This window comes from Macaca mulatta, chromosome 2 (assembly GCF_049350105.2).
Source record: "Macaca mulatta isolate MMU2019108-1 chromosome 2, T2T-MMU8v2.0, whole genome shotgun sequence".
Lineage (NCBI taxonomy): Eukaryota > Metazoa > Chordata > Mammalia > Primates > Cercopithecidae > Macaca > Macaca mulatta.
The window spans coordinates 41,689,337-41,715,952 of record NC_133407.1 but is presented as its reverse complement, the minus strand read 5'-3'; the positions used below and the strand labels follow the sequence as shown (position 1 = coordinate 41,715,952).

The following is a 26,616-nucleotide window of genomic DNA, read 5'->3' as shown; positions in this document are numbered from 1 at the left end:
AACATGCCCTGCATGTTGTTTCAAATATTACAGGTATAATCACTGCTGTATTAGAATTGATATTCAAAGAACAATTGATTTTTGTTGAATATGTCTGTTAGTGGCGCTTCCTAATGTAGTTATTTTATAGAATCTATAGTAAGGACTTCATTTCTAAATATATTTCTTTAATATACATACTGCATGTCTTGGGGATAAGGAGATTATCTAATGGGGGCTAAATATAGGGCTATGGTAATTTACAGGCTAAGAGAGCTGAGCTGTCATATTTTATCTTTAGGTTTGGCATGGTGTTTTTTGTTTTAAAAAATGGAGTCTCTCTGTGTCGTCCAGGCTGGAGTGCAATGGCACAATTATTGAGCCTCAAATTCCTTGCCTCAAGCAATTGTCCTGCCTCAGCATCCTGGGTGCTGGGATTACAAGTGAGAGCCACTGCACCTGGTAGTGTTGATTGTTTTTGTTTTTGTTTTTGCCTTTTTTTTTTGAGACGGAGTCTTGCTCTTTCGCCCAGACTGGAGTGCAGTGGTGCAATCTCGGCTCACTGCAAGCTCCACCTCCCAGGTTCACGCCATTCTTCTGTCTCAGCCTCCCAAGTAGCTGGGACTACAGGCGCCTGCCACCACACCTGGCTAATTTTTTGTATTTTTTAGTAAAGACGGGGTTTCACCGTGTTAGCCAGGATGGGGTAGTGTTGGTTTTCATAAGGAAATCTTTGAACAAATTCTCAGAAAATAGGAGGCAGGCACCATGGTTCAAGCCTGTGATCCCATCAACTTGGGAGTCTGAACCAGAAGGATCACTTGAGGCTCGGAGTTCAAGATAGCCTGCACAACTTAGAGAGACCGTTGTCTGTACAAAAACTTAAAAGTTAGCTGGGTGTGGTGGCATGTGCCTGTAGTCCCAGCTAGTCTGGAGACTGAGGCGGGAGGACTACTTGAGCCCAGTAATTTGAGACTGCAGTGACCTATGGTCATGCCACTGTGCTCCAGCCTGGGCAACAGAGAGAGACCCTGTCTCTGGGGGGAAAAAATGTTCAGAAAATAAGCTGGAAGTTTATTTAATTTCCTCAATCCGCTTGAGTACGAACTGCCTTTGAAGATTGATATTATACTTTATAAATACTTAAAGTATTATGCAAATTAAATTTATGTAATTCACTGTTTCTTTCTTCATTTTCATTATAATTGGATTTTATCCATCTAAGGAGTAATTTTTTATTTCAAGTTTTTAAAATATGTTTTTCTGAACAATAATTTACAACCAGATTAAATTTTGTGCTTATTATAATAGAAATTTCAAATGTGGCAAGAACCACATACCTTAGTATACACTGAGTAGAAAAAGCTACATTTTGACTCATCCAATATATTTATGTAGTGTCTTTAGTTATTCCTTCGCTAGAAATTTATCCATAAGCTGTAGCTACTCGTGATACATTTAATAGTCCTAACTGTGACTATTATGTTCGGTTACGATGTGTGTTCAACAGTTATAGGCTCTTTTGGCTCAAATGAAATGCTTTTTGAAGTACTTTTACAAATATAGCCTCCTGTATTTGCAAATATAAGTTATTTTTAAAGACTATTTCAAGAGAAGTTTTATTTCACTGTTGCTCCAGTCATCTGCAAATGGTCATTAAATATTTCTTTTGCCTTTCTAATCCCTTGGACAGTCTTTCTTGAGGAAGATCAGTTTGGCATAGAGATTTTAGTCTTTAAATATATATAAGACAGGGACAGCAGCCTTTAGTTGCATCTGCTTGAGGCTGAGGTGGGATAATTGCCTGAGTCCAGGAGTTCAAGGCCAGCTTGGGCAACATAGACCCCATCTCAAAAACAAACAAAAAATGGGTGAATAAGTAAGTATATGCATATTGATCTCCTTTAATTGTACAAGTTAGATATGGTTATCATAATGTAAATAATACAGATGTAAAAACTGAAAGTTTCCCCAAATCCTATTCTTTTTATTTAATATAATGCTTGTTGTAATCATTTGTGTTGTGTTTTGCTTTTCAGGTTAATTTTATGGTTATTGGTTAATTTAAATAGCCATAATCTTATTTTATTCTTATAATCCTATGTAATAGAATGGGAATTATAGCATTTAAAAATTATTTTATTCTTAGTAATTTATTTTTAGTTACTTATTTATTTTTTTTTACAGAGATGAGGTCTCGCCATGTTGCTCTGGCTGGGCTTAGGAAATCCTCCTGCCTTGGCCTCCCACAGTGCTGGGATTAAAGGTGTGGGCCACCACACCCAGCTGATCTAATTATTTACTTATTGATCTTCCTGCTGGACAAATGGGTTTCTATCTTAGCAAGAATGAGGGCCCCCCCTTTGAAGTTAATGAATTTTAACTTATTTTTAGACTTCCCCTTGTCATTACTTCTACTTTTGGTGTCTGTTAATTGAAGAAAAAATGACAAAAGCTTATTCTACAATTTAGTAACTACGTGTTTTTGCGTCTTCTTAACTAGAATACACTTACTTATATTTAAAAGAAAATTTTTGACATATATATGCTAGCTGGTACTTATTTTATATACAGACAATTTTAGTGCTTCCTAGGAGTCATAATCCCTTATAGTGATACCATCGTTTCCCTGTTGTCAAGAGTTTAAAGCACTTGAGAAGCATGATTTTGCTTTTAAAATTCATGTTTCTGTTACAAAGCATAGCAATGCCAGATCTTATGTAGTCTAAGTATAAATGTAGTCATTTACACTTAAAATTCTACAAATATGAGAGCCAAAATTCATTTTCTTTAATTTTTTTAAACAGATTATTGAAAAGGCTGCTGAGATTGCAAGCAGTGATAGTGCTAATGTGTCAGTAAGTATCAAGAGTTTTAAATGACCCTTATGGAGTTGTGCACATTATTAGGTATCTTTGCTTCATAGTAATGAACTCACAGAAGATCATAACTCATATGCAAGAACAGTCTGTGAGTGTGGGTAAGTATGCACATAACAGTGTTTTGTTAAATGGCAGCCCAATTTGTGGGTGATCTGGGTTCAGTGGGCAAGCCCTTTTCTGATACAAGTACAGGTTTAGCAGGTAATCTATAAGGGATTCTGTGGCAACTCATAGATTAACATTGCTGTCATAGTGAATATTACTTAGTTTAATGAGACTGTATTTCTCTCAGGTAACAAAGCAGATTTAGTAGTAAGCACACGCATCATCATGCAAGCAATCCAAATTTCTTCCGTCTTGGTGCTCTGCCATATTTGACATGTATTTTCTATTTCATGGTTTAATATTACTGCTTTATCTTCCTACTTTACTATATTCCAGCCAGCAGGAACAGGAAAAACAATAGTAGTGGTCACACCCCATTCTTATTCAGGATATCATTAGTATGTTTCATTTCTGCTTACATGTCATTGGCCAGATCTTACTGTCCATGCCTAAGTACATGCACATCTGAGAGGTACAGTCTTTAGCCAGGCTGTCAGTCACGTGAATGGCTAAGAGTAAGAGATTCTAGTACTAAAGGAAGAAGTGGAGAATGGATATTGAGAGTCAAATAGTAGTCTCTGCCACATATACTATTCCCATTTGTTTATACTGCAAATAGGTTACTTTGTTGACTTGGATTGCTATATCTATATCTATATCTGTATATCTATATCTACATATATATAAACATATATATACCATCTGTGCTTTTTTATTTAATTTTTTGGCTCTTTCTAGTTTGACTTTGTTGAGCTGTAATCCGATAATCTCTTGTCATCGGTTTACAACTTTTAAGTCTGTTTAGCAAAGCCATTCTACCTGTGGCATGGCAGTGTTATAGAGACTAGGAGGCAAACTTGAGACAATGTCTATATTTTTCTCATTCTTACAGAATCAAAGCACTATTTAATTTTGGCCAGTTGGTGAAATATCTGGCCTAGGCTGTCTTCTCCTTTGCCGTTAGAGCTCTCAGAATCTTTCCCTAGTTTCTCAGTGTGAGTCATCTGCTACTGCTTTCTTATTAGTGTTTTTGGCTTAAATTTTGTCTTTTGAATTTGAATGCTTGACCTCAGGAAAGAAAGCAGTAGTGCCAGGCTCCTGGTCTTTACAGTTTATGAAAGGCTCTGGGCCAGTTTGGGACCATAGTAGCCAAATTCTTCCTCCCTCTGTCTTTTTTCCCAGAGTTTTGTGTTATTCAGGTTTCTGGAGACAGTTTCAGATAATAATTTAATTTGCAAACATTGTGCAAATTTTAATAGCCTAAATTATATATATGGCCTGATAAAAATTTGCATGATCAGTTGATGAGGCTGGTGTGATAGGATCATTGTGTTTGACGGCTTTTTCTTGCTGAGCATGTAGACTTGAGAACGGCCTGGAAACTCTAAGAAGTAAGAGTTTATTTAAAAAGTAAAATAGTAATTTAAAAGTGGAAGCAATCTCAGAGACTAGTTTAAAAAAATGTGTGTGTATAAATTTAAAAAATAAAAGAAAATCTTTAAAATGAGACAACTGCAAGAGCAGTTACGTTTAATGATACAAAACAAATTTCTTACAGCTGTTAATTTATCAGCTTATTAGGCAATTACTGAAACAGATAATTACAGTTTAAGCTTAGGAGATACAGTTACACAGGCAGGTCTTGGTTCAAGTGCCTCTGTCTCATTACCCTTTATAAGACAATATTGCTCCTTGAACCTCTGATAAGTGAATTAATTTTTACTATTTCCACCATAAATTTGTACCTGACCTAAATCAGAGAGTTCTCTACACACTGAGCATGCAGTAATCTTGCCCAGGTCTGATACACTTTTAAAATTTGTTTGTTTTTTTTTATTAGGCACAAAGTACAATTAATGAATGGTAAGGGTGGGTGTGATGGCTCACCTCTATAATCCCAGCACTTTGAGAGGTCAAGGTAGGAGGATTGCTTGAACCCAGGAATTTGAGACCATCCTGGGCCATATAGTGAGACCCGATCTCCACAAAAAAAAAAAAAAAAAAAAAAGAAGAAGTATTAACTGGGCGTGGTGGCATGTGCCTGTAGTCCCAGCTACTTGGGGGGATGAGGTAGAAGGATAGCTTGAGCCTGGGAATTTGAGGCTGGTATGACAGGGTAAGACTGTGTCTTTAAAAAAAAAAATTTGTAAACCAAAAATGGAAGTTTCTCTCTTTGACTCCCACCTACCTTCCTCTCCAGAGCTAACTGTAAACAGTTTAATTTGTAGCTATTAATCCTAACTTTATATGTAAATATCTCCCCCTTTAAAAATAGATGAGATCTAGCTATTTATATGTATATATTGTTTCTACTTTTTTCATTTAATATACTTTGTGGATATTGTCATGTGAGTATGAATAGGTCTACTTTTTAAAAAATACCTTTCTAACATTCTGTAGCATTAATTATTAGTATCTATTAGATTTTTCTTTTTTTTTTTTTTTGTTTTTGAGACAGTCTCACTCTGTCGCCAGGCTGGAGTGTGGTGGCATGATCTCAGCTCACTGCAATCTCTGTCTCCTGAGTTCAAGCGATTCCCTTGCCTCAGCCTCCCAAGTAGCTGGGAGGCACGTACAGGCGCGTGCCACCATGCCCAGCTAATTTTTTGTATTTTAGTAGATATAGGGTTTCACCATGTTGACCGGAATGGTCTCAATCTCTTGACTTCGTGATCTGCCCACCTCGGCCTCCCAAAGTGCTGGGTTTACAGGCATGAGCCACCACGCCTGGCCACATCATGCCCTTTTACCCCTTAATTCTTCAGTATTTCCTTTAAAAAATGGCATTTTTATACATAACCTGAGTGCATTCATAAAAGTCAGGAAAATAATTCAGTTCTATGTAATCTACAGATTTTATTCAAATTTAGCCAGTTTGCTCAGTCATGTGCTTTATGAGTCTTGGATCCAACCTCTGGTTACTTGTTGCATTTCATTGCCAGGTAGCTTTAGTTTCCTTCAGTCTGAAACAGTTCTTCATTGTTTCTTTTTTAATCTTGAATGACTGACATTTCTGAAGACTACAGGCCAATTATTTTATAGAATGTCCCTTAGTTTGGATTTGCCTGATGTTTTGTCATGTTTAGGATCCCAGTTACGCATTTTTAGTGTGAATATCAAAGAAGTAAAGGTGTAGTTTTCTTACTGCATTTTATCAGGAGGCAGTATCGATTTTTACTACTACGCTGGATGTTAACGGTTATCCCTTGGTTAGTATGGTGTCTGCTAGGTTTTTCTACTTTAAATTAATAAATAAATAAATGTTTTATGGGGGCATATTTTGACACTAACATTCTATTTCAGATCAAGCTGTCACCCACTTCTTTTTGCATTCACTAATACATCTTACTTGAATCAATGTTACTGCAGTGGGTTGCCAATTTTAAATCTTACTTTTCCTTTTGGATTTATTAGTTGGCTTATAAAATAGGATAGAGGCTTTTCTTCTTATCTATCTGTCTGTCTATCTATCTATCTATCTATCTATCTATCTATCTATCTATCTATCTATGTATCTATCTATCTATCTGTCTATCTATCTTTTTAGAGTCAGGGTCTTGCTCTGTTGCCTGGGCTGGAGTGCAGTGGTGCAGGCATAGCTCACTGCAACCTTGAACTCCTTTTCCCCCATTCATCTCTTTTTTCTTTCTTCTTTTTTTTTTAACTTATAGGAAATGGATTTGTGATTTCCATTTTATTCAATGATTTGTAATTAGTTACTGTCATTTATCTTAATGTTTAATTTATCCCAGATGTGGCTCGTGGGAGCCCATTTAAGCTGTCTCTTGTCTCTTGCTTTGTCCCTGTCATTCTTTGAGCATTTACTTCTTTCCATTACAACAGCGTATTCCACACTCATCTAATACTTTCCCTACCCCAGCCTTGGAATCAGGCATTTCTCTGGAGAGTTTCATTTTTTATATTCAGTTTATTCCTTTTATTTGTGAAAAGTATGTAGGGATTTTATATTCAGTTTATTCCTTTTATTTGTGAAAGTATGTAGGGATGGATGGATGGATGGATGGATAGATGGATGGATGGATGGATGGATGGATGGATGGATGGATGGATGGACAAACAAATGGATGGACGGAATGGATTGACAGGGTCTCTCTTTGATGCCCAGACTGGAGTGCAGTGACACGATCACGGGTCACTGCAGCCTGGACCTCCTGAGCTCAAGTGATCCTCCCACCTCAGCCTCCTGAGTAGCTAGAACTGCAAGCACATGCCACTATACCTGGCTATTTTTAAAATTTTTTTTACTTTCTATTTTTTTAGTAGAGACAAGGGTCTCACTTTGTTTCCCAGGCTGTTCTTGAACTCCTGGGTTCAAGCAGTCTTCCTGCCTTAGCCTCCCAAAGTGCTGGGATTACAGGCCTGAGCCACTATACCTGGCCTTAGTAAGACCTAGGCCCTGGATATGCTGATTGCCCTTGGGTATACGTAAGTAAGTGCTCTTTGGAGAATGCAGGGATGCAATGGCTTCCAGGCCCTCCTGTGAAACAGAGCTAGACAATATATATTGGTTTACCTCCTATGTTTGGGAAAATAAACATACACAGAGATATATTTATTTATCTGTTAAAGACCATGAGTTCTCGTCAATGCCTCTAATACGGATGTATTCACACTGTATATATTCTAGTCTTTGTCTTTTCATATTTGTAATTCCCTTTTCTAATAATGAGAAATCTGGATTTCTATTGGCTTTGGTATATTTACTTATTTGCTCAATTCCCTGTTTGTAATCAGTCTTCTAGTCTTATAACTGTCTTCTTAGTCTCCACCTCATTATCCTTGACTGCTTTGTGTTGATCAAGTCTGTATGTCTGGGCAACACTTAATTAGCTCAACCGTCTGTCCCCAACAAGCACACTGTTAACATGCCATCTGAATCTCCAGCCCTTGTGAAGATGACAGATGAGTTTGTGGCCTTCCATAGAGAAGGGAAAGGAACCATGTTTGTGTTTTCCCATGTGCTTATAAAGCAAGGTGTTTGTTTTATTTTGGTCAGTAATCATTATTATAATATGTGTGTTTGTGATTTTTAAAAAACAGTAGAAAATAGAGTTGTGATTTTTCATTGCTTTCTACCACTTTTATCATCTTATTTTGGTACAAGCATTTGAACATTTAAGTTCTTCAGTTATACTGCACAGTATAATTTTTCACTACTGATATTTTTGTTGTTTTATAAAAGAATCTAACATTTTGTGTTTTTTTTAAGGCTTTTTGGTAGTTTTAACCTTGGCATTATTCAATGTTGTGCTTTTCATACCTCAATAAACAATAACAGTACAATTATGCAGTTCCACTGCTCTCCCTATGTAGCTTATTCTAAGGTCTTCAGGGTATTTACTTACAGTAGTCTGTAGAGGTCTAATTTGGATCGACCAAATTATACTCAGCCTGCTAGCTTTTTGCTAGCTTTTTGAACATAACAGTTGTCTGCCTTTCTCTGACATGAACAATTTACACTCTGTGTTGTTTGCAATAACAAGTTTGGCTAGGAGTTTCGTTTTCAAATTCTGAAGACTTTTTTTTTTTTTTTTTTTTTTTGTGTGAAGCAGAGTCTCGCTCTGTTGCCAGGCTGGAGTACAGTGGTGCGATCTCGGCTCACTGCAACTTCCACCTCCCGGGTTCAAGTGATTCTCCTGCTTCAGCCTCCCAAGTAGCTGCGATTACAGGCGCGCACCACCATGCCCAGCTAATTTTTGTATTTTTAGTAGAGATGGGGTTTCACCATGTTGGCCAGGGTGGTCTCGATCTCTTGACCTCGTTATCTGCCTGCCTCATCCTCCCAAACTGCTGGGATTACAGGCATGAGCCAACATGTCCGGCTGGTGACATCATTTTTTAATGAAGCCCAGTTATGCACCCTTTGTAGGTTGAATCTCTACATACAAAACCACTATAATTAGGTCTTTTTGTGTTTATTAGCCTTTTTATGTTTATTTTCTTTAGTACAGTGAACCTTAATCTGCCTACTTACAAGATCCCAAGAATTTGGAATTTACTTATTTGATTTGTCTTTGGCTATCTTAAAGAAGATATGGTAGAATGCATCCTCTTTAATTTATTAAAACTTGGAATTCTTCAGCTTGTTAGAACAGAAGCTTCTCATGTTTTTTATATTTTTTCAATGTTGATATTTGAAAGGCAGTACAGAACATTTGGAAAAATTATTATCTTATGGGAATAAAGTTATACAAAATTTGTAAAACTTTTTATGGCCGGACACAGTGGCTCATGCCTTCAACACTTTGGAAGGCCGAGGCAGGTGGATTGCTTGAGCTCAGGAGTTTGAGACCAACCTGGGCAGCATGGAGAAACCCCATCTCTACAAAAAATATAAAAATATAAAAATATGAAAAGTGTGGTGATGCTCATCTGTGGTCTCAGCTACTCAAAAGGCTGAGTTGGGAGGATCACTTAAGTCCAGGAGGTTGAAACTGCAGTGAGCCAGATTGTGCCACTGCACTGCAGCCTGGGTGACAGAGAGAGACCCAGTGAGACCCTATCTCAAAATACAAACAAGCAAAACCCTTTTCTAACATAATGGAAGATGAATCTATAATGAAATCCTAAGGGAAACAAGGGTGTTTGACTCGTAACCCTAACCTGTAAAGTTGATGTTTAAGAAGATAATATTTCTTTGTGTCTTTGTCAGTGGTGGACACTAAGCAAGAGATTCCTTGGGTTTGACACAGCGTGTTAATTTCTACTTAAAGAAAATGCAATGGAGCATATTTCACTCTCCATTTCATTTCAGTGACCGTGAGGGCATGTAGCATACTTCCTTTGACTTAGTTTTCCAGGGTCTGGTAATTTTCCTATCTTACTAACTTTTATGTCAATTATTCCCAGGTAGCTAATATTTTTAGATACTGGAAAGAAGTCATATATTGATCATCCTCAATTACTAGAATAAATAAGAGATTTAGGCAAAACACCTAGAACATACATGTGTATGTGTGCCTGCCTGCCTGTCTCTCTGCCTGCCTGCCTTTTTCTGTCTACTTAACATCATTTTTTAATGAAGCCCAGTTATGCACCCTTTCTGATATGCTAATCAGAAAACTGATCTCCTAACGATTAGCTTATTTGTGTTTTTCAGGGACCTTTATTCTAGATGTAACTTCCCAAAGATCTCTATTATAGAGAATTTGTGAATTATCTCCTAGTCTGTTTTGTTTAGTTATTTAAGCCTATTAAGTTATCTATTATAATAGGATATAGCTTGATTCACAATTTTAATGTAAATATGTTAATGAGAAATTTGTTTTCATTTTTTAAATTTTTTAAATTTTTTTTTTTTTTTTTTTTTTTTTTTTTGGAGACAAAGTCTTGCTCTTGTCCCCCAGCTGGAGTGCAATGGCGCGATCACGGCTCACTGCAACCTCTGCCTCCTGGGTTCAAGTGATTCTCCTGCCTCAGCCTCCCAAGTAGCTGGGATTATAGGCGCCTGCCACCATGCCTGGCTAATTTTTGTATTTTTAGTAGAGATGAGGTCTTACTATGTTGGCCAGGCTGGTCTAGAGCTCCTGACCTCAGGTGATTCACCCGCCTCGGACCCCCAAAGTGCTGGGATTACAGGTGTGAGCCACCGCGCCCGGCCTTGTTTTCATTTTTTATATTCAGTTTATATATTGTCTGCTCTGTACTAGGGATATACATGGGAAGAAGATATCATTTCCATTTTGAGGTGAGTTTATCATTTGAGAGCATGAAAAGTAGAATGAACAACATTTTTAAAAAATGCTAATAGGTATCGTTGCAGTATGCAGTAGAGGATACAGCAAACAGAGTGGAATTGTTAATATTAGAGTATAATTTGTGAGATTTAGAGCAACTGGAAAAGTATGAGGCCATGTTTTTGAGGTCCTTATATCCTTTGAGACTATCTTGAATTTTATTCTATAGATAATGGCAGAGCCAGGGAAAGGTTTTAAATATAAAACATTACAGTTACGTCAGGAAGGCTGTAGACAGAATATCAGAACTGTTTATTGGCCAATTGGTACTTGTTCATCAGCTTGGTTTCTCTCTACCCAGTCTACAAGATAGTGGCAAACGATCCTTTTTCCACTTCTTAGTTACAATTTCCAGCCATTCTACCCTACACTTCGGTCACATTGGGAGAAATGTGCTAGAAAGACTCAGAGTCTTCAGTTTCTCACGCATTTTCATGCATGTCTTTATTGCCATTGTGATGACAAGAAAGTAAGTAAATGTTTAAATCTCCACTAACAGCTGGACAAACTGAAGAGAATACAAGTATTAACTTAATCTTTCTTTGTATCATAACAAAATATTTAACTCTTAAAGTAAACTTTTAGCTTAGGAAAGCTTAAACTTTCAACTTAATTTAACAAAGTTAAGCAACTTTGGTTATGATCTGTCTTTGGTCTGTTTTCTTCTCAGTAATGTGTCTCCTTGAAGGACAATATCCAAAAGTCACTTCTCTTACTTAATAAAATTATACTTAGTATTTCCATTCTAGCTGTATGCTGTTTTGAATTGGATTACTTTTGAAACTAGTAATATGATAATTCTATTTATTTTCGTGTTCATTTGAAATCCCAGTTAAAATAATGTCAGGTATAAAATAATATTAGGGTATAAATCCTTACAGTATCTTCTCAGATAATTTTGGAAAGAGATTTTTAGGGAAAATATGTTTTGATTAAAGTGGTATAATTTTGATGTAAGCATGGTTCCACACACCTCCTTCTTTTAATGTTAGTGGATTTCAGAGAGTCTGGATCCAAAACAACATAGGCTATATTCTTTTTTTAGTATATTTTGTTGTAGGAATTGGAAAGGAAAATGAGAGAACTGTATTTTTCCCGTGTTTAGTTTTAGCCAATATTTGATTCGTAATCTAAGGAGATTTTAGGTTTTTGAGTCAAGGCACAAGCCAAGAAGGCTTTACTTTTGTTTTTAACCTCCTATGATTTTTGTTTATGGAATTTGAAAATTAAAGAAACTCAGTTCAAAGAGTAAATGACTTGGTTGCGGGTGTTTGTTTGTTTGTTTTTATCGTTTTTGAGACAGGGTCTTGCTCTGTCACCCAAACTGGAATGCAGTGGTACAATCTCGGCTCACTGCAGCCTCTGCCTCCCAGGCTCAAGTGATTCTCCTGCCTCAGCCTCCTGAGTACCTGGGACTACAGGCATGCACCACTATGCCCGGCTAATTTTTTTTTTGTTTTTGTTTTTGTATTTTGTATTTTTTGTAGAGGCGGATTTTCACCATGTTGCCCAGGCTAGTCTCAAACTCCTGAGCTCAGGCAGTCCACCCGCGTTGGCCTCCCAAACTGTTGGGAGTGCAGGCGTGAGCCACCTTGCCCGGCCTGTCTTGGAGTTTTATCTAAAAAGCAATACTGCCACCCAGTGTTTACACAGTTTACATTTTTAGATTTTTAGAAACTATTTTGAGAATCTCATCATCCTTAGCTTAGAAATTATTCAAGGATCTGCCTTTTTTTTTTTTTTTTTTTTGAGACGGAGTCTCACGCTGTTGCCCAGGCTGGAGTGCAGTGGCGCGATCTCGGCTCACTGCAAGCTCCGCCTCCCGGGTTCCCGCCTTTCTCCTGCCTCAGCCTCCTGAGTAGCTGGGACTACAGGCGCCCGCCACCGCGCCCGGCTAATTTTTTGTATTTTTTTAGTAGAGACGGGGTTTCACTGTGGTCTCGATCTCCTGACCTTGTGATCCGCCCGCCTCGGCCTCCCAAAGTGCTGGGATTACAGGCTTGAGCCACCGCGCCCGGCCTGCCTTTTTTTTTTTTTATGGAATTATATTTTTGTATCTCACGTACTTAGGTTCATTTACTATATATAAATGTATATAAATTTACTGAATGTTTGCCAGTGGCATTTGCACAATTAAATTCCATAATGAGCATTTTACTTTCATAGAGTCGAGGTGGAAAAAAGTTTCTTCCTGTATTGAAAGAAATCTTGGACAGGGATCCCTTGTCTCAACTGTGTGAAAATGAAATGGATCTTATTTGGACTTTGCGACAAGACTGCCGAGAGATTTTCCCACAATCATTGCCAAAATTACTGCTGTCAATCAAGTGGAATAAACTTGAGGATGTTGCTCAGGTAACAAAAGATCGTTTCTGTAACTTTTTTTGGGTGTATGGTACTTGGTTGGATTCACATGAAGTATCCTTTTCTCATAGGTGTATTTTCATAGATAGGATAATTTAAGCAGGAGAAATTTTGAGACTTTAAACTCTTATACTCTAAGTAGTAGACCAGAATATTTCCAGGATTTAAAATCTCAGATTTTGGGTAGGATTGCCGTACCTTTCACCAAATACAGTTGAAACATTGATCTTGGGACAATTATCTATCAAAAGTACCACTTGCTGAGACCTGGGTACCTTCTACCAGCTTCATCAGTGAACTCAAGAGTTTTAAATCTTTTAGACTCTTTGCAATGCCTGTTCTAGAATGAATGTCCATTGTTTGAAAATTACATCTATTACAGAGAATAAATAATGTTTTAGATAATATATCATTCAGGTCAATTTCAACATTCATTTCAGTTGTCCAGTATTGCTGAATGTATGCCTTTTGGCAGAATAGAAAAAAGACCATTTTGCTTCAAAAAACCACCAAATTGTAGTTCCTTGATTTAGTTTTCAAGACCCTGCCAAAAAGCACTGGCATTTATTCAATTCAAACAACCCACCAGTGCTCAATAGAAAGCCCTTGAAATGGTTTTTTTGATCAGAACAAATAAATTTGCTCTACTAAAATAACCAAATTTTTTCATGTTACTTATTTAAGTTCAATGAATCTCTCTAGTATGTAGTCTTAGTAAATCTATAGTGACTAAAAATTTAGTGAAGAAATACAGATTTATCTTAATTATATGCATTTTAAAAATCTTTGGATTTATTGTTTCGCTTCTCAAATTAAGCGTAGAAAGGATTTCTTTTGTGTTCACTTTTAGTGTCTAAAGATCTTTGGAGCCAGGCATGGTAACACACACCTCTAGTCCCAGCACTTTGGGAGGCCAAGGCAGGTGGATCACTTGAGCCCAGGAGTTCCAGACCAGCCTGGGCAACATGGCAAAACCCTGTCTCTACAAAAAATACAAAAATTAGCTAGACATGGTGGCATGTGCCTGTAGTCCTAGCTGCTTGAGAGGCTGAAATGGGAGGATTATTTGAATCTGGGAGGTTGAGGCTGCAGTGAGCCAAATGCCATTGCACTCTACCCTGGGCAACAGAGTGAGACCTTGTCTCAAAAAAATAAAATGGCTGGGGTCTGTGGCTCATGTCTGTAATCCCACCACTTTGGGAGGCTGAGGTGGGCAGATCAGGAGGTTGAGACCAGCTCAGCAATTTGAGACCAGCCTGGGCAACACAGCGAAACCTTGTCTCTACAACAAATACAAAAATTGGCTGGACATGGTGGTGCACGTCTGTTTCAGCTACTGGGGAGGCTGGGGCTGGAGGATCATTTGAGCCCAGGAGGCTGAGGTTGCAGTGAGCCGAGATTGTGCCATTGCATTCTAGCCTGGGTGACAGAGGGAGACCTGTCTCAAATCAATCAATCAATCAATCGATCTTTGGAAACGTGTTATATAATTACATTATTGTATGTACCTCAATTAAACTTGTTTCCACCTTAGACCAAATTAGACTGAAAAGGAACTATTTTATTTTAATTGCTGTAGAATAGTTATTGTCTTCTAGCCACTCGTGTATTATCTAAATTCAGGATTCGTTTTCCATGAACCTTCAGTAATGGAAAACAAGATCTAAGCATTTTTTTACTTGACACATTTGCCTGTTTCTTTTGGATAGTGTCTAGTGCTGAGTGCATGTCTAAGAAATACATCATATTATTATTTCATTAGAATCACAATGGAAAGAATTTCTTGCTGTACTCTTAAAAGCTGTCTTATAGAGAGATTTGGTGAGTTTTTGGCAATTTAATTTTACACTTACATGATTTAATTTTTAATAATTATAAATAATCTTACCAACGTCATTACTTTCCAATGGTAAAGTTGTTTTTAACCACAACATTGCTGAACCTCTAGTATTACATAATCTTATCTCTCCTTTTCAGTGTTATTTATGGGCAGTGTTTTCCAAGTATTAACTGGAGAGATGAGGAGTTTTTTTTATTACTACTATTTCAAAACCTCAGGAAATGGTCTCTTCCCAACTCTTCTGCCCATAAAGAAGACTGCTGGTCCATTAGGGCCTTGGGCAAAGCAAGGAGGGGGGCTCTGTTAGTGAGAAAAAGTGGGGATGAGGTTGGTGCTATGTCTTTACACCAGTATTTCTGAACCTGTTTTCATCACTATACCCTTAGGAGCTTTTATAGACTTTTTTCCCCCCAATAACCCATGAGATTTTGATTCTATAGATACATGATACATCTGTTCATGTACTGTATGTGTATCTGTGCTTTATACATAAAAAAAAGAGCAAGCTTTATTCAATATAGGGTTAAGAATAGCTAAGAAAAACTTAAGTTTAAAGTTAAAATTTAGGCTGGGTATGGTGACTCAAGCCTGTAATCCCAGCACTTTGGGAAGCAGAGGTGGGAAGATCACTTGAGCCTAGGAATTTGAGACCAGCAACATAGCGAGACCCTATCTCTACAAAAATAAATAAATGAAATGAAATTAGCTAGGCATGGTGGCGTGTGCCTGTAGTCCTGGCTACTCAGGAGGCTAAGTTGGGAGGATCGCTTTTACCCAGGAGTTCAAGGCTGCAGTGAGCTATGATGGTGCCACTGCACTCCAGGCTGGATAACAGAATGAGACCCTGTCTCTTAAAAAAAAATTTAAAAATTAATAGGCATTTCACTGTATTTGCTAAGTAACTATGTAATTTATTCACATAGGTGAATTGTAATGTATCAAATTACATATATAAATTAACAATTTATGCTGAGGGCAGTGGCTCACGCCTCTAATCCCAGACTTCGCGAGGCTAAGGCGGGTGGATCACCTGAGGTCAGGAGTCCGAGAAGAGCCTGGCCAACATGGTGAAACCCCATCTCAAAAAAAAAAAAAAAAAAAAATTAGCCGGGCATGGTGGCGGGTGCCTGTAATTCCAGCTACTCGGGAGGCTGAGGCAGGAGAATCGCTTGAATCCGGGAGGGGGAGGTTGTAGTGAACCATGATTGCACTATTGTACTCCAGCCTGGGCATCAAGAGTGAAACTCTGTCTCAAAAAATAAGTTAACAATTTATATAAATATATACTAATAATAGAGAAATTAAATTTTAAAAAATCATTCAGAAGTATTGTTTTCCCAAAAATATTTTTAAAATGTAAAACAACTGAAAAAATTAAGCTAATTTTTAAAAAATTACCTTTAGTTAACTTTTATTTACTTTTGCTTGATATGAGAAAATTCCTTTTAACTTAGCTGGTAGATTCTCATTTAGATATTGTTGACTTTTTGGGGAGGGCTTGGCATAGTTAATGATAGGTTGAATAACTTGTAGAATTAAGTAATAAAATATAAACTGTTTTACTGAATTCTCAAAGCTTAATTGGTCTGAGAATCACACTTAACATCCACAAGATAGTCAGCAAGCTTGCAGGCCTCCTCTCCCAGTATGACTTTGAGCAATCAATTGAAAGAAAATCCTCTAATCACTGCCATCTATTTGCGATAGTTTTATAGCACTAATCTTGCATACATATCATATACATTCCATGACATTGATGTCAATGGTGTTTATGTGATACCCAGGAAAATACAATGAGAGAAATTAAATACTAAGGAATAAGATTTTATCAGATGGGGTTGAGCTTTAGGAAGGCTACAAATTCAACATTTTTTTCTCTCTCACCCATAAAATTTATTTGGGGGTAAGTACTTCATAGCTTTTCAAACTTATCTACAGAATGTTTCAACAACAAAGATAATCTTTATTAGTCTGTATTAACAGGAATGGATTTCTGAGGCATCAGTAATTAAAAGTGTGCTTTGCCTTCTTTTGACATATCTCGGTGCTCCTGTGTGTCAAGGAAAATTAGATTACTTTTGTCCCCCATTATTTCTGAACCAGTTTCATTTTTTAAACAGCTTCAGGCGCTGCTTCAGATTTGGCCTAAACTGCCCCCCCGGGAGGCCCTAGAGCTTCTGGATTTCAACTATCCAGACCAGTACGTTCGAGAATATGCTGTAGGCTGCCTGCGACAGATGAGGTATCTTCTGCAGGTGGTTTTCTTTGGGGAAAGGAATAACTTGGGTGGGTTTGGGACGAGAGTGTCTCCTTGATGTCTCATAAGAAAGAAAAGGGCTCAGAATTATTCACAGTTGAAAGCATTTGCTCATGTCCTCCTGCCGTGTCCCCCACTCAATGTTTATACTAGAAAAAAATTAAAAGCTTACTGGGTCAGAAAGTCCTCAAGATCACCCTCAGGTTTGATGACTCACTAGGAGGACTCAGAACTCAGCACATAGTCACTTACAGATATAATTTATTGCAGCAAAAGGATACAGAGCAAAATTTAAAGAGGGAAAAATGTTCATGGAGTGAAGTCATGATTCCTCAGGCATGCATAAGCTTGTAAGAGTTCTTTTCCAGTGAAGTTACCTCGAACACTTCTAATTCTGTCAGGAGTTGTGATAATACAAGTCTGCAAGGGAAGCTTGTTAGAGACCTGGTGGCCAGGGTTTTTACTGGCAGCTATCACATAAGCACCCTCTGCCTAGCATGTACCAGATTTCTATACTCCCAGCAGTAAAGTGGATATACAACATAAACCATTGTTTGCACAAATAGTTTAGGTGCAGTGAGCTACTGTTATCAATTAGGAGGATGGTGGGAACCCTTCTGAAATCTTAATTCCCAGATGCTAGCCATGGGTCAATCCTATAAGCAGACTTGTTAGAGGATAGCAGCCAAGCCTGCTGTGTTACCCCTTTTCTTCACACCGTCTGTCCACCCTCCAGAATTAAGAAATGCTAATTTTTGTCATGGGTTTAAATATATATATATATATATATATATATATATATATATATATATATATATATATATATAGCAAATACATTACAGTTAAAGTTGAAGTCCTCATAGTTTCCTTATCCAGTCTTGATTACTTCTCTTCCTTCCCAGAGGCAGACATTATCATGAATTTGGTGTGTATGCTTCTATATCAAATTTTTCTGTTTCATATATATCTATGAAAATATAGACATGGAATTGTTATTGCACAAATGTGTCTTGCCATAGGCATTAGTTTATATCTTGCTTTTTAAAAATTCATCCAGACGGCTGGGTATGGTGGCTTATGCCTGTAATCCCTGCACTTTGGGAGGCCGAGGCGGGCAGATCACTTGAGGTCGGGAGTTTGAGATCAGCCTGGCCAACATGGTAAAACCCCATCTCTACTAAAAATACAAAAAAATTAGCCAGCATGGTGGCCAGCGCCTGTAATCCTAGCTACTCAGGAGGCTGAGGCAGAAGAATCACTTGAACCCAGGAGACAGAGGTTGCAGTGGGCTGAGATCGTGCCACTGCACTCCAGCCTGGTCGACAGAGCAAGACTCCGTCTCCAAAAAAAAAAAAACATTCAGCCAGGTGTGGTGGCTCACACCTGTAATCCCATCACTATGGGAGACAAACGTAGGCAGATGGATAAGCCCAGCAGTTTGAGACCAGCCTGGGCAACATGGTTAAGCCCCATCTTTACCAAAAATACAGAGACATTAAACTGGGCGTGGAGGTGCGCACCTGTGGTCCCAGCTACTTGGGAGGCTGAGGTGGGAGGATCACTTGAGCCCTGGAGGCGGAGGTTGCAGGAGCTGAGATGGTGCCACTACACTCTAGCCTGGGTGACAGAGTGAGACCCTGTCTCAAAAAATAAAATGCAAATACATAAATAAATAAAAATAAAAATTCAGCATTAGGTTTTTAAGGTTAGTCTCTCCCATTATGTTTAAATGTTGTTTATTCCTTTCACGACTGTGTAATATTCTGTCATAGGGATATATCTTATTTAATTTATTCCCTATTAAGGAACCTTTAAGTTTTCTCCACATTTCCCTATTATAAATAATGCTTCAGTGAACATGTTTGTAGTCTCCCTTGGTTGGTGCATTTGTGAGAATCTGAGATTCACTGAAGAAATGACTGTCTCAGACAATGAAGTTTATCCATTTTCTTTCTAACTTCAAAAATGAGGCTTATGTACTTTATCGTTTTTGAAAAATAAAAGCCCACAAAATAGTATAGATACTATAATCCTTTTTTCTTTTTAAAATTTTGTATGTTTTAAGCTGTGTAATAGCCAAAAGAAATTACACAGACTCACCAATAGTGCTTATTTCTGGGGAGTGAAATTAGAAGTGTGAGAGAAGAGGAAATTCCTTCTATTCTTATACTTTCTAGTTTTTACACTATTTATAGGTTATATAATGGGCATGAATTTTACACTAAACCTAATCAAGATTGTGTTATAGGTGGTTGTAAAAAATGAATTCCCAGTTACTTCACCATCTCTTTAAGTTTGCATTGGAGACCTCTTGTGGAGGGGCCACCTGGTTCTCCTTGGGCTGAGCCAAGTGTTTTTGTTTTTTGTTTTTGTTTTTTTTTGGAGATGGAGTCTTGCTCTGTCGCCCAGGCTGGAGTGCAGTGGCCAGATCTCAGCTCACTGCAAGCTCTGCCTCCCGGGTTTACCCCATTCTCCTGCCTCAGCCTCCCGAGTAGCTGGGACTACAGGCGCCCGCCATCTCGCCCGGCTAGTTTTTTGTATTTTTTTAGTAGAGACGGGGTTTCACCGTGTTAGCCAGGATGGTCTCGATCTCCTGACCTCGTGATCCACCCGTCTCGGCCTCCCAAAGTGCTGGGATTACAGGCTTGAGCCACCGCGCCCTGCCCCAAGTGTTTTTCTTAAATGTATTGATCCCTCTGAGGAGATATCTGTGATCCGTATATTCCACATAGCTAATTCTGGTGGTTTTTCTGTTGTGAAATTTTCTGGTTATGAGTTTTTGGTTTTGGTATATAGTGCCCTGGGTTTCAGTCCCAGATATCTGCCTTAGACTAACTAATTTCTTAACCATTTATTACCCAACACTATGGAGAGTAAGTGGAGCACTTGGGGCACTTGGGCTTCGTACCTTATACTGGTGGAATTGCCTCTGATGGGAATGTGTTTACAGGTGAATGGTTTGGAGATTGACACAAAGTAGAGAACCACTAACCTTAATTAATTCAGCTCAGTTAATTACAATGTTATCTATTATATTATTTCAATGATCAATTCCCACTTATAAATGTATTCACTTTCTCATCCTTCACACTCTTTGAAGTTAAGATTTTAATTGTACTTTGGCTATCTGGGAGGACTTACTTAACCCGAATGACAGCAAAGGAAAATAAATTGTGAAAGTACTGATGGAATTTTTATTTTAAAAATAATTGTTTGACTGAGCACAAACTTTTTAGCATGATCAGAAATCAGTATTAAAGTACCTCGTATTTTTGGTAACTCTTAGCTGACTGGAAATACAGTCATGAATTTTAACAATCTGTAATAGTCCATTTTCACACCATTATAAAGAAACACCTGAGACTGGGTAATTTATAAAGGAAAGAGGTTTAATTGATTCACAGTTCCCCATGACTAGGGAGGCCTCACAAAACTTAAAATTATGGTAGAAGGCGAAGGGGAAGCAAGTAGCATCTTCACAAGGTGGCAGGAAAAGAGAAAGAGCAGGGGAAACCACCACTTGTGAAGCCATCAGATCTCATGAGAACTCACTCACTGTCATGAGAATAGCATGGAGGGCCACAATGATTCAATCACCTCCCACCAGCATGCTCCTTTGACACGTGAGAATCACAGGGATTATAATTCAAGGTGAGATTTGGGTAGGGACAAAAGCCAGACCATATCACAATCTAATTCATGTGATTAAAATATCTTTAGTATCTGTTCTTTGACCCTCTTCACTCCCCTTTCCCCATCTGAAATCTTCAGCTTTTTTTGTGATGTTGTAACAGTGGTACAGTGAAGGCAAGCATGTAACAAGCCTGGCCCAAAAGAACCATTGTGTTTCAACAAGTTCACATTTGATAGTTTGATAGGGAGGGATCTTTTTCTGGCACAGGTTGTTTGGTTACTCACTGTGTCTTTTGTTTCTTTCAGTGATGAAGAACTTTCGCAGTATCTTTTACAACTGGTGCAAGTTTTAAAATATGAGCCTTTTCTTGATTGTGCCCTCTCTAGATTCCTATTAGAAAGAGCACTTGGTAATCGGAGGATAGGGCAGTTTCTATTTTGGCATCTTAGGTAAGTCTTTTATATTTCAATTTGAGCCCATCAGGTGCTTTAGTAACTATAAACCAGCATAATATATTTAATAGAAAAATAGCTGCTTTAGTTTTTTTCTGAACAATTTATAATAACGTTTATATGGTTTTGGTGCCTTCTCCTGTTTCTTGATACCTGCACTCTTGATTTTCAGGATTTGACGAAGTATCCAAGACCCTTATGTGTCCCTCCATGCCTGCTTGATTTCTTCTTTATTTCTTCCTTCCTTTCTTTTCTTTTCTTTTTTTTTTTTTCTGTTTCTACCTGCTTGATTTTTAACTGAAATTAATAATGTATTGGTATTTTCCAGTAAAGTGTACTTATTGTCTTAATATATTTGGGCTGAATGCAGACCTATTTATTTCTTCTAGAAAGTTGTGGGTGGTACTGTCATAACTAGTGTTATTGAGTGAAGGTAAAGGTTTACTATAATGTCAGCAATTTTGTTCAGTTTCTTTATTAAGTAGGTAAGAAGTACATGAACTTTACTTCACCAAGTTCATATAAGAGTAAAATCAAGAATGAGAACTAAAGTTATTCCTTTGTTTTCTAAAGAAATTGTATTAATATATTTCTCATTTCTGACTCTCTACTCAGACATTTTGTTTCCCTCCCAATCTGGACTTCATAGTACTGAAACTAATGCTTATCAGAAATTTTTTTTAAAAACTACCTTTTTTCTTTCTTTCTTTCTCTCTTTCTCCTTCCTTCCTTCCATCCTTCTTTTCTTCTTTTCTCTTTGCTGAGCTTCTCAAAGGCAATGAGCTCTATAATGTGCTCTTAATTTTAGTTTTATTTCTGAATATGGTTTTCTTATTCATATTTTTTTCCACTCTTTTTTACTTCCTTGTGTTGTTCTAGAACCTTTTCTTTTTTTTTTTTTTTTTTTTTTTTTGAGACGGAGTCTCGCTCTGTCGCCCAGGCTGGAGTGCAGTGGCCAGATCTCAGCTCACTGCAAGCTCCGCCTCCCGGGTCCCGCCATTCTCCTGCCTCAGCCTCCCGAGTAGCTGGGACCACAGGCGCCGCCACCTCGCCCGGCTAATTTTTTGTGTTTTTAGTAGAGACGGGGTTTCGCCGTGTTAGCCAGGATGGTCTCGATCTCCTGACCTTGTGATCCGCCCGTCTCGGCCTCCCAAAGTGCTGGGATTACAGGCTTGAGCCACCGCGCCCGGCCCCTTTTCTTATTTTTAACTTGTCTTTTCTCATTCATTCAGTCTTAGTTTTTAAACCCCTCAGGGAATAACAAAATAAGTATTCCTTCCTTTTTCAAATATGTACATCACTCTTTAAGTGAGAAAAAAAATTAGAATAGATGCTAATCAGGGCATTAGTCAATTATTTAATACCAGTCAGACTTCATAGATACCTGTTTCAGCCTATTGTCTTTAAATTGGTAAGACTGCCTTACCCCTACAAAAAGCAAATCAGGTAAGATGTACACATTTTAGATTTCTTGGAATAAAGAATTAACTACTTATAGAATATCATAGCTTTTGAACTTTGAAGTATTAACTAATTATAGAATATCATAGCTTTTGAACTTTGAAGTTTAACAAATTGGAAAGTTGACCCATCTCACTAATAATTATGCATAAAATAGCCAGGTGTGGTGGCTCACGCCTATAATTCCAGCACTTTGGGAGGCCAAGGCAGGTGGATCACTTGAGGCCAGGGGTTTAGACCAGCCTGGCCGCATGGCAAAACCCTGTCTCTACCAAAAATACAAAATTAGCCAGGCATGGTGGTGCATGCCTATAATCCCAGCTACTCGGGAAATGAGGCAGGAGAATTGCAAGTATGAAGGGGCTGGCCACCCCATCCACATTCCAGCCAGAAATGGGGAGAGCAGGGAAGGGGAGGGACCAGCATTTCCTTCTAAGTTCAGGACTCATTTTTTGTGCGCATCACTTCATCTTGCATCCTGTTGGCTAGAACCTAGTCACCTAGTGACATCTAGCTACACGTTTTTATTTTTGGAAAGCTTGAACCCAGTGGGTGGAGGTTGCAGTGAGCCGAGATCACACCAGTGCACTCCAGCCTGGGCAACAGAGTGAGACTGTCTCAAAAAAGGAAGCGAGGAAGGAAATAATAATAATGCACACAATGACCTTGCCATCATAAGTTTATTTTTTGTAGAATAAAGAAGTCAGTATTTATTCGGTGATCTGAAGTGTTTGATAAACAAACTGTTTGGATATCATTAACTTTCTGCAGGTCAGAAGTGCACATTCCTGCTGTCTCAGTACAATTTGGTGTCATCCTTGAAGCATACTGCCGGGGAAGTGTGGGGCACATGAAAGTGCTTTCTAAGCAGGTATCAGCTGTTTTATTTATTCATTTTTTCTTTTTTTGACAGACAACATTTAAAGCATGAATATCAGCTTGTTTTAATCTTCACGTTCAATTTGATACATGGTGTTTGATCAGTTTTATCAAATGCCATTTCTCCCACCACATTTATTTCATAGAAGTCTCAGTAACAAACAACCTGATTAATACATTCTTTTATCAAAATTTAGGTCAAAAAGTGAAGTTTCGATGAACTTAGCAGAAAAATATTAACTGAATGCTACCTGAAAAATAATTACTCGGAATTCCTAATATATTCTATATTAATCCCAAAGTGCTAAGAAATGCAGATGTGAACCACCGCGCCCAGCCCCACCCCACCCCCCCTTTTTTTTTTTGAAATGGAGTCTCGCTCTATTGCCCAGGCTGGAGTGTAATGGCACTATCTCGGCTCACCACAACCTCCACCTCCCGGGTTCGAGCGATTCTCCTGCCTCAGCCTCCCGAATAGCTGGGACTACAGGCATGTGCCACCATGCCCAGCTAATTTTTTGTATCTTTAGTAGAGATGGGGTTTCACTATGTTGGCCAGGCTGGTCTCGAACTCTTGACCTCGTGATCCGCCTGCCTCAGCCTCCCAAAGTGCTGGGATTACATGTGTGAGCCACTGTACCTGGCTGCCCCACCCTATTTTTATATCAGATTCCTGATTTCCAGTTAAACTACTCTTTTCTAATTCCTTTGCGTTGCCAGAAGAACTCTCATAGGCTTCCATTAGGTGTTTTTAATATTTAGGATTTTTCGTAATGTTAAAAACTTTTTCTGATCCCTTCCTTTTGAAAAGCCCATTAATGATGGTAATAATAGCTAATGTTTATTCATCACTTATTATGGGTCATTTATTCTTCACATAACGTGGAATCAATACGATTAATCCTCTGAATTTTATAGAACCTTGAAATATATCTCACATCTCTGCCCATTTCCCTTGTATTTATGGCTATCATCCTAGTCCAAGCTACTATTCTTTTTCCACTGGACTTCTTCATTAACTTCCTAAATTGTGCCCCTTGTTTCCCTTCCTACATGTCCCCCCACATTCTGTACACAGAAGATAAAGTGACCTTTTAAAAATGTAGACTGTGGCCACATGCAGTGGCTCACACCTGAAAACCCAGCACTTTGAAAGGCTAAGGTGGGAGGATCACTTGAACCCAGAAGTTTGAGACTAACCTGCACAACATAGTGAGACCTATCTCTAAAAAAAATTAGAAGGTGGCTTGCAACTATAGTCCCAGCGACTTGAGAGGTTGAGGTGGGAGGATTGCTTGAGCCCAGGAATTTGAGGTTGCAGTGAGCTATGATTTGACTGTACCACTACACCCTAGCCTGGGCAACAGAGCAAGACCTTGTCTCAAAAAAAGAAAAAAAGTAAGTAGATTGTATTACATCATTTCCCTTTTAAAATCCCTTTTAAAATCCCTTCAATAATTTTTCATTGCACTATGAGTAAAATTCAAAATTTCTGCCAAAGCCTATTAGGCTGTATGTAGTCATAACTTGCTTAATGTCATCATATAACCAGTTTCCACACTGCATATTTCTTGAAGCCTCAGCTTGATGTTAGAGACAATAAAAGGATGATGTATGTATGAACAAATTATTCTTACTCCTGTTTTTCTTTTTTTTTTTAATTGATGAATTGTGAGAGGAAGACTTTACCCTGTACATAGCAGTTCTTATTATTACTATAAACTTATAAAAGAACAAGGTGTTGAAACACTTCAAGTATTTAGACTTATGGCCATGGGGTATTCAGGACACTGTTCCAGGAAGTGTGGATATCAACACTAATTGTTGATGGAGCGTGAAAACTTTCAACTGTACAGACATGGAAGAAGTTTCAAATTTCAAATACTTGTAAAAAGTTTCTATTTGCTTAGCCCAGGTTTTATCTGGTTGCCTTGTCACCAGTGTTTGTACGGCTCCTGAAACTGTTGAGAAGTAGAGTGATCTGTGGTTTTAACAGATGGCTAACTTGGCAAGTCCCAGTCATCTCAATTTTATCATCAAGCTGCATAGGTCCTTCCTAGTTTCCTGTGAGCAAGGTCTCAGCCTCTGTGGAAACTGCATGCTTGAATTCATCTCCCTACATAGTCTTAGTGGTTTCCTTGCATAGAAGCAGAGTTTAAAAATGAAAATATGTTATAAATTAAATCTCTTGTTCATGGAATTTCAAGCCACATTGTTTATATTTGTGATATACATATTTTATATGCTTGTTACATACCGTATACTTTTTAATGCTATTTTTAACATTTGTTTTTTCCAGTTTTAATGATATACTCATAAAATAAGGTGCTCCTTCTTTATGCGTGGCTGAGGTTGTTATGAATTTTACATAATATGACATAAAAGACCCTCAGTTATTAAATAATAAAGTTGAATTTTATTTATTGTTACTATATATTTATTTATTTTATTTTTTGTGATGGAGTCTCACCCTGTAACCCAGGCTGGAGTACAGTGGCATGATCTTGGCTCACTACAACCTCTGCCTTCCAGGTTCAATCAATTCTCCTGCCTCAGCCTCCCTAGTAGCTAGGATTACAGGTGTGTGCCACCACACTCGGCTAATTTTTGTATTTTTAGTAGAGAGGAGGTTTTGCCATATTGGCCAGGCTGGTCTTGAACTCCTTACCTCAAGTGATCTGACCACTTCAGCCTCCCAAAGTACTGGGATTACAGGCGTGAGCCACTGCACCTGACCCTTATTTATTTATTTTTTGAGACATAGTCTCACTCTGTTGCCCAGGCTAGAGAGTGCAGTGGTGCGATTTTGGCTCACTGTAGCCTCCAGCTCCCAGGTTCCAGTGATTCTCCTGCCTCAGCCTCCTGAGTAGCTGGGATTACAGGTGCACACCACCATGTCTGGCTAATTTTTGTATTTTTACTAGATAGGGGGTCCGTGTTGGCCAGGCTGGTCTTGAACTCCTGGCCTCAACTGATCCACTTGCCTCAGCTTCCCAAAGTGCTGGG

General features: G+C 38.2%; 1 protein-coding gene across 6 annotated transcripts in view; it reads left to right on the top strand.

Annotated features, from left to right (window-relative positions):
* PIK3CB (phosphatidylinositol-4,5-bisphosphate 3-kinase catalytic subunit beta) overlaps window positions 1-26,616 on the top strand; it is a 187,272-nt gene that overhangs the window by 130,253 nt on the left and 30,403 nt on the right. For all 6 annotated transcript variants that reach the window (XM_077991523.1, XM_077991521.1, XM_028843742.2 and 3 more), the window contains 5 exons: window positions 2,787-2,837; window positions 12,890-13,078; window positions 17,048-17,169; window positions 21,124-21,267; window positions 23,503-23,602. In XM_077991523.1, coding sequence (XP_077847649.1) covers window positions 2,787-2,837; window positions 12,890-13,078; window positions 17,048-17,169; window positions 21,124-21,267; window positions 23,503-23,602 — 606 coding nt within the window. The remainder of the gene's footprint in view (window positions 1-2,786; window positions 2,838-12,889; window positions 13,079-17,047; window positions 17,170-21,123; window positions 21,268-23,502; window positions 23,603-26,616) is intronic.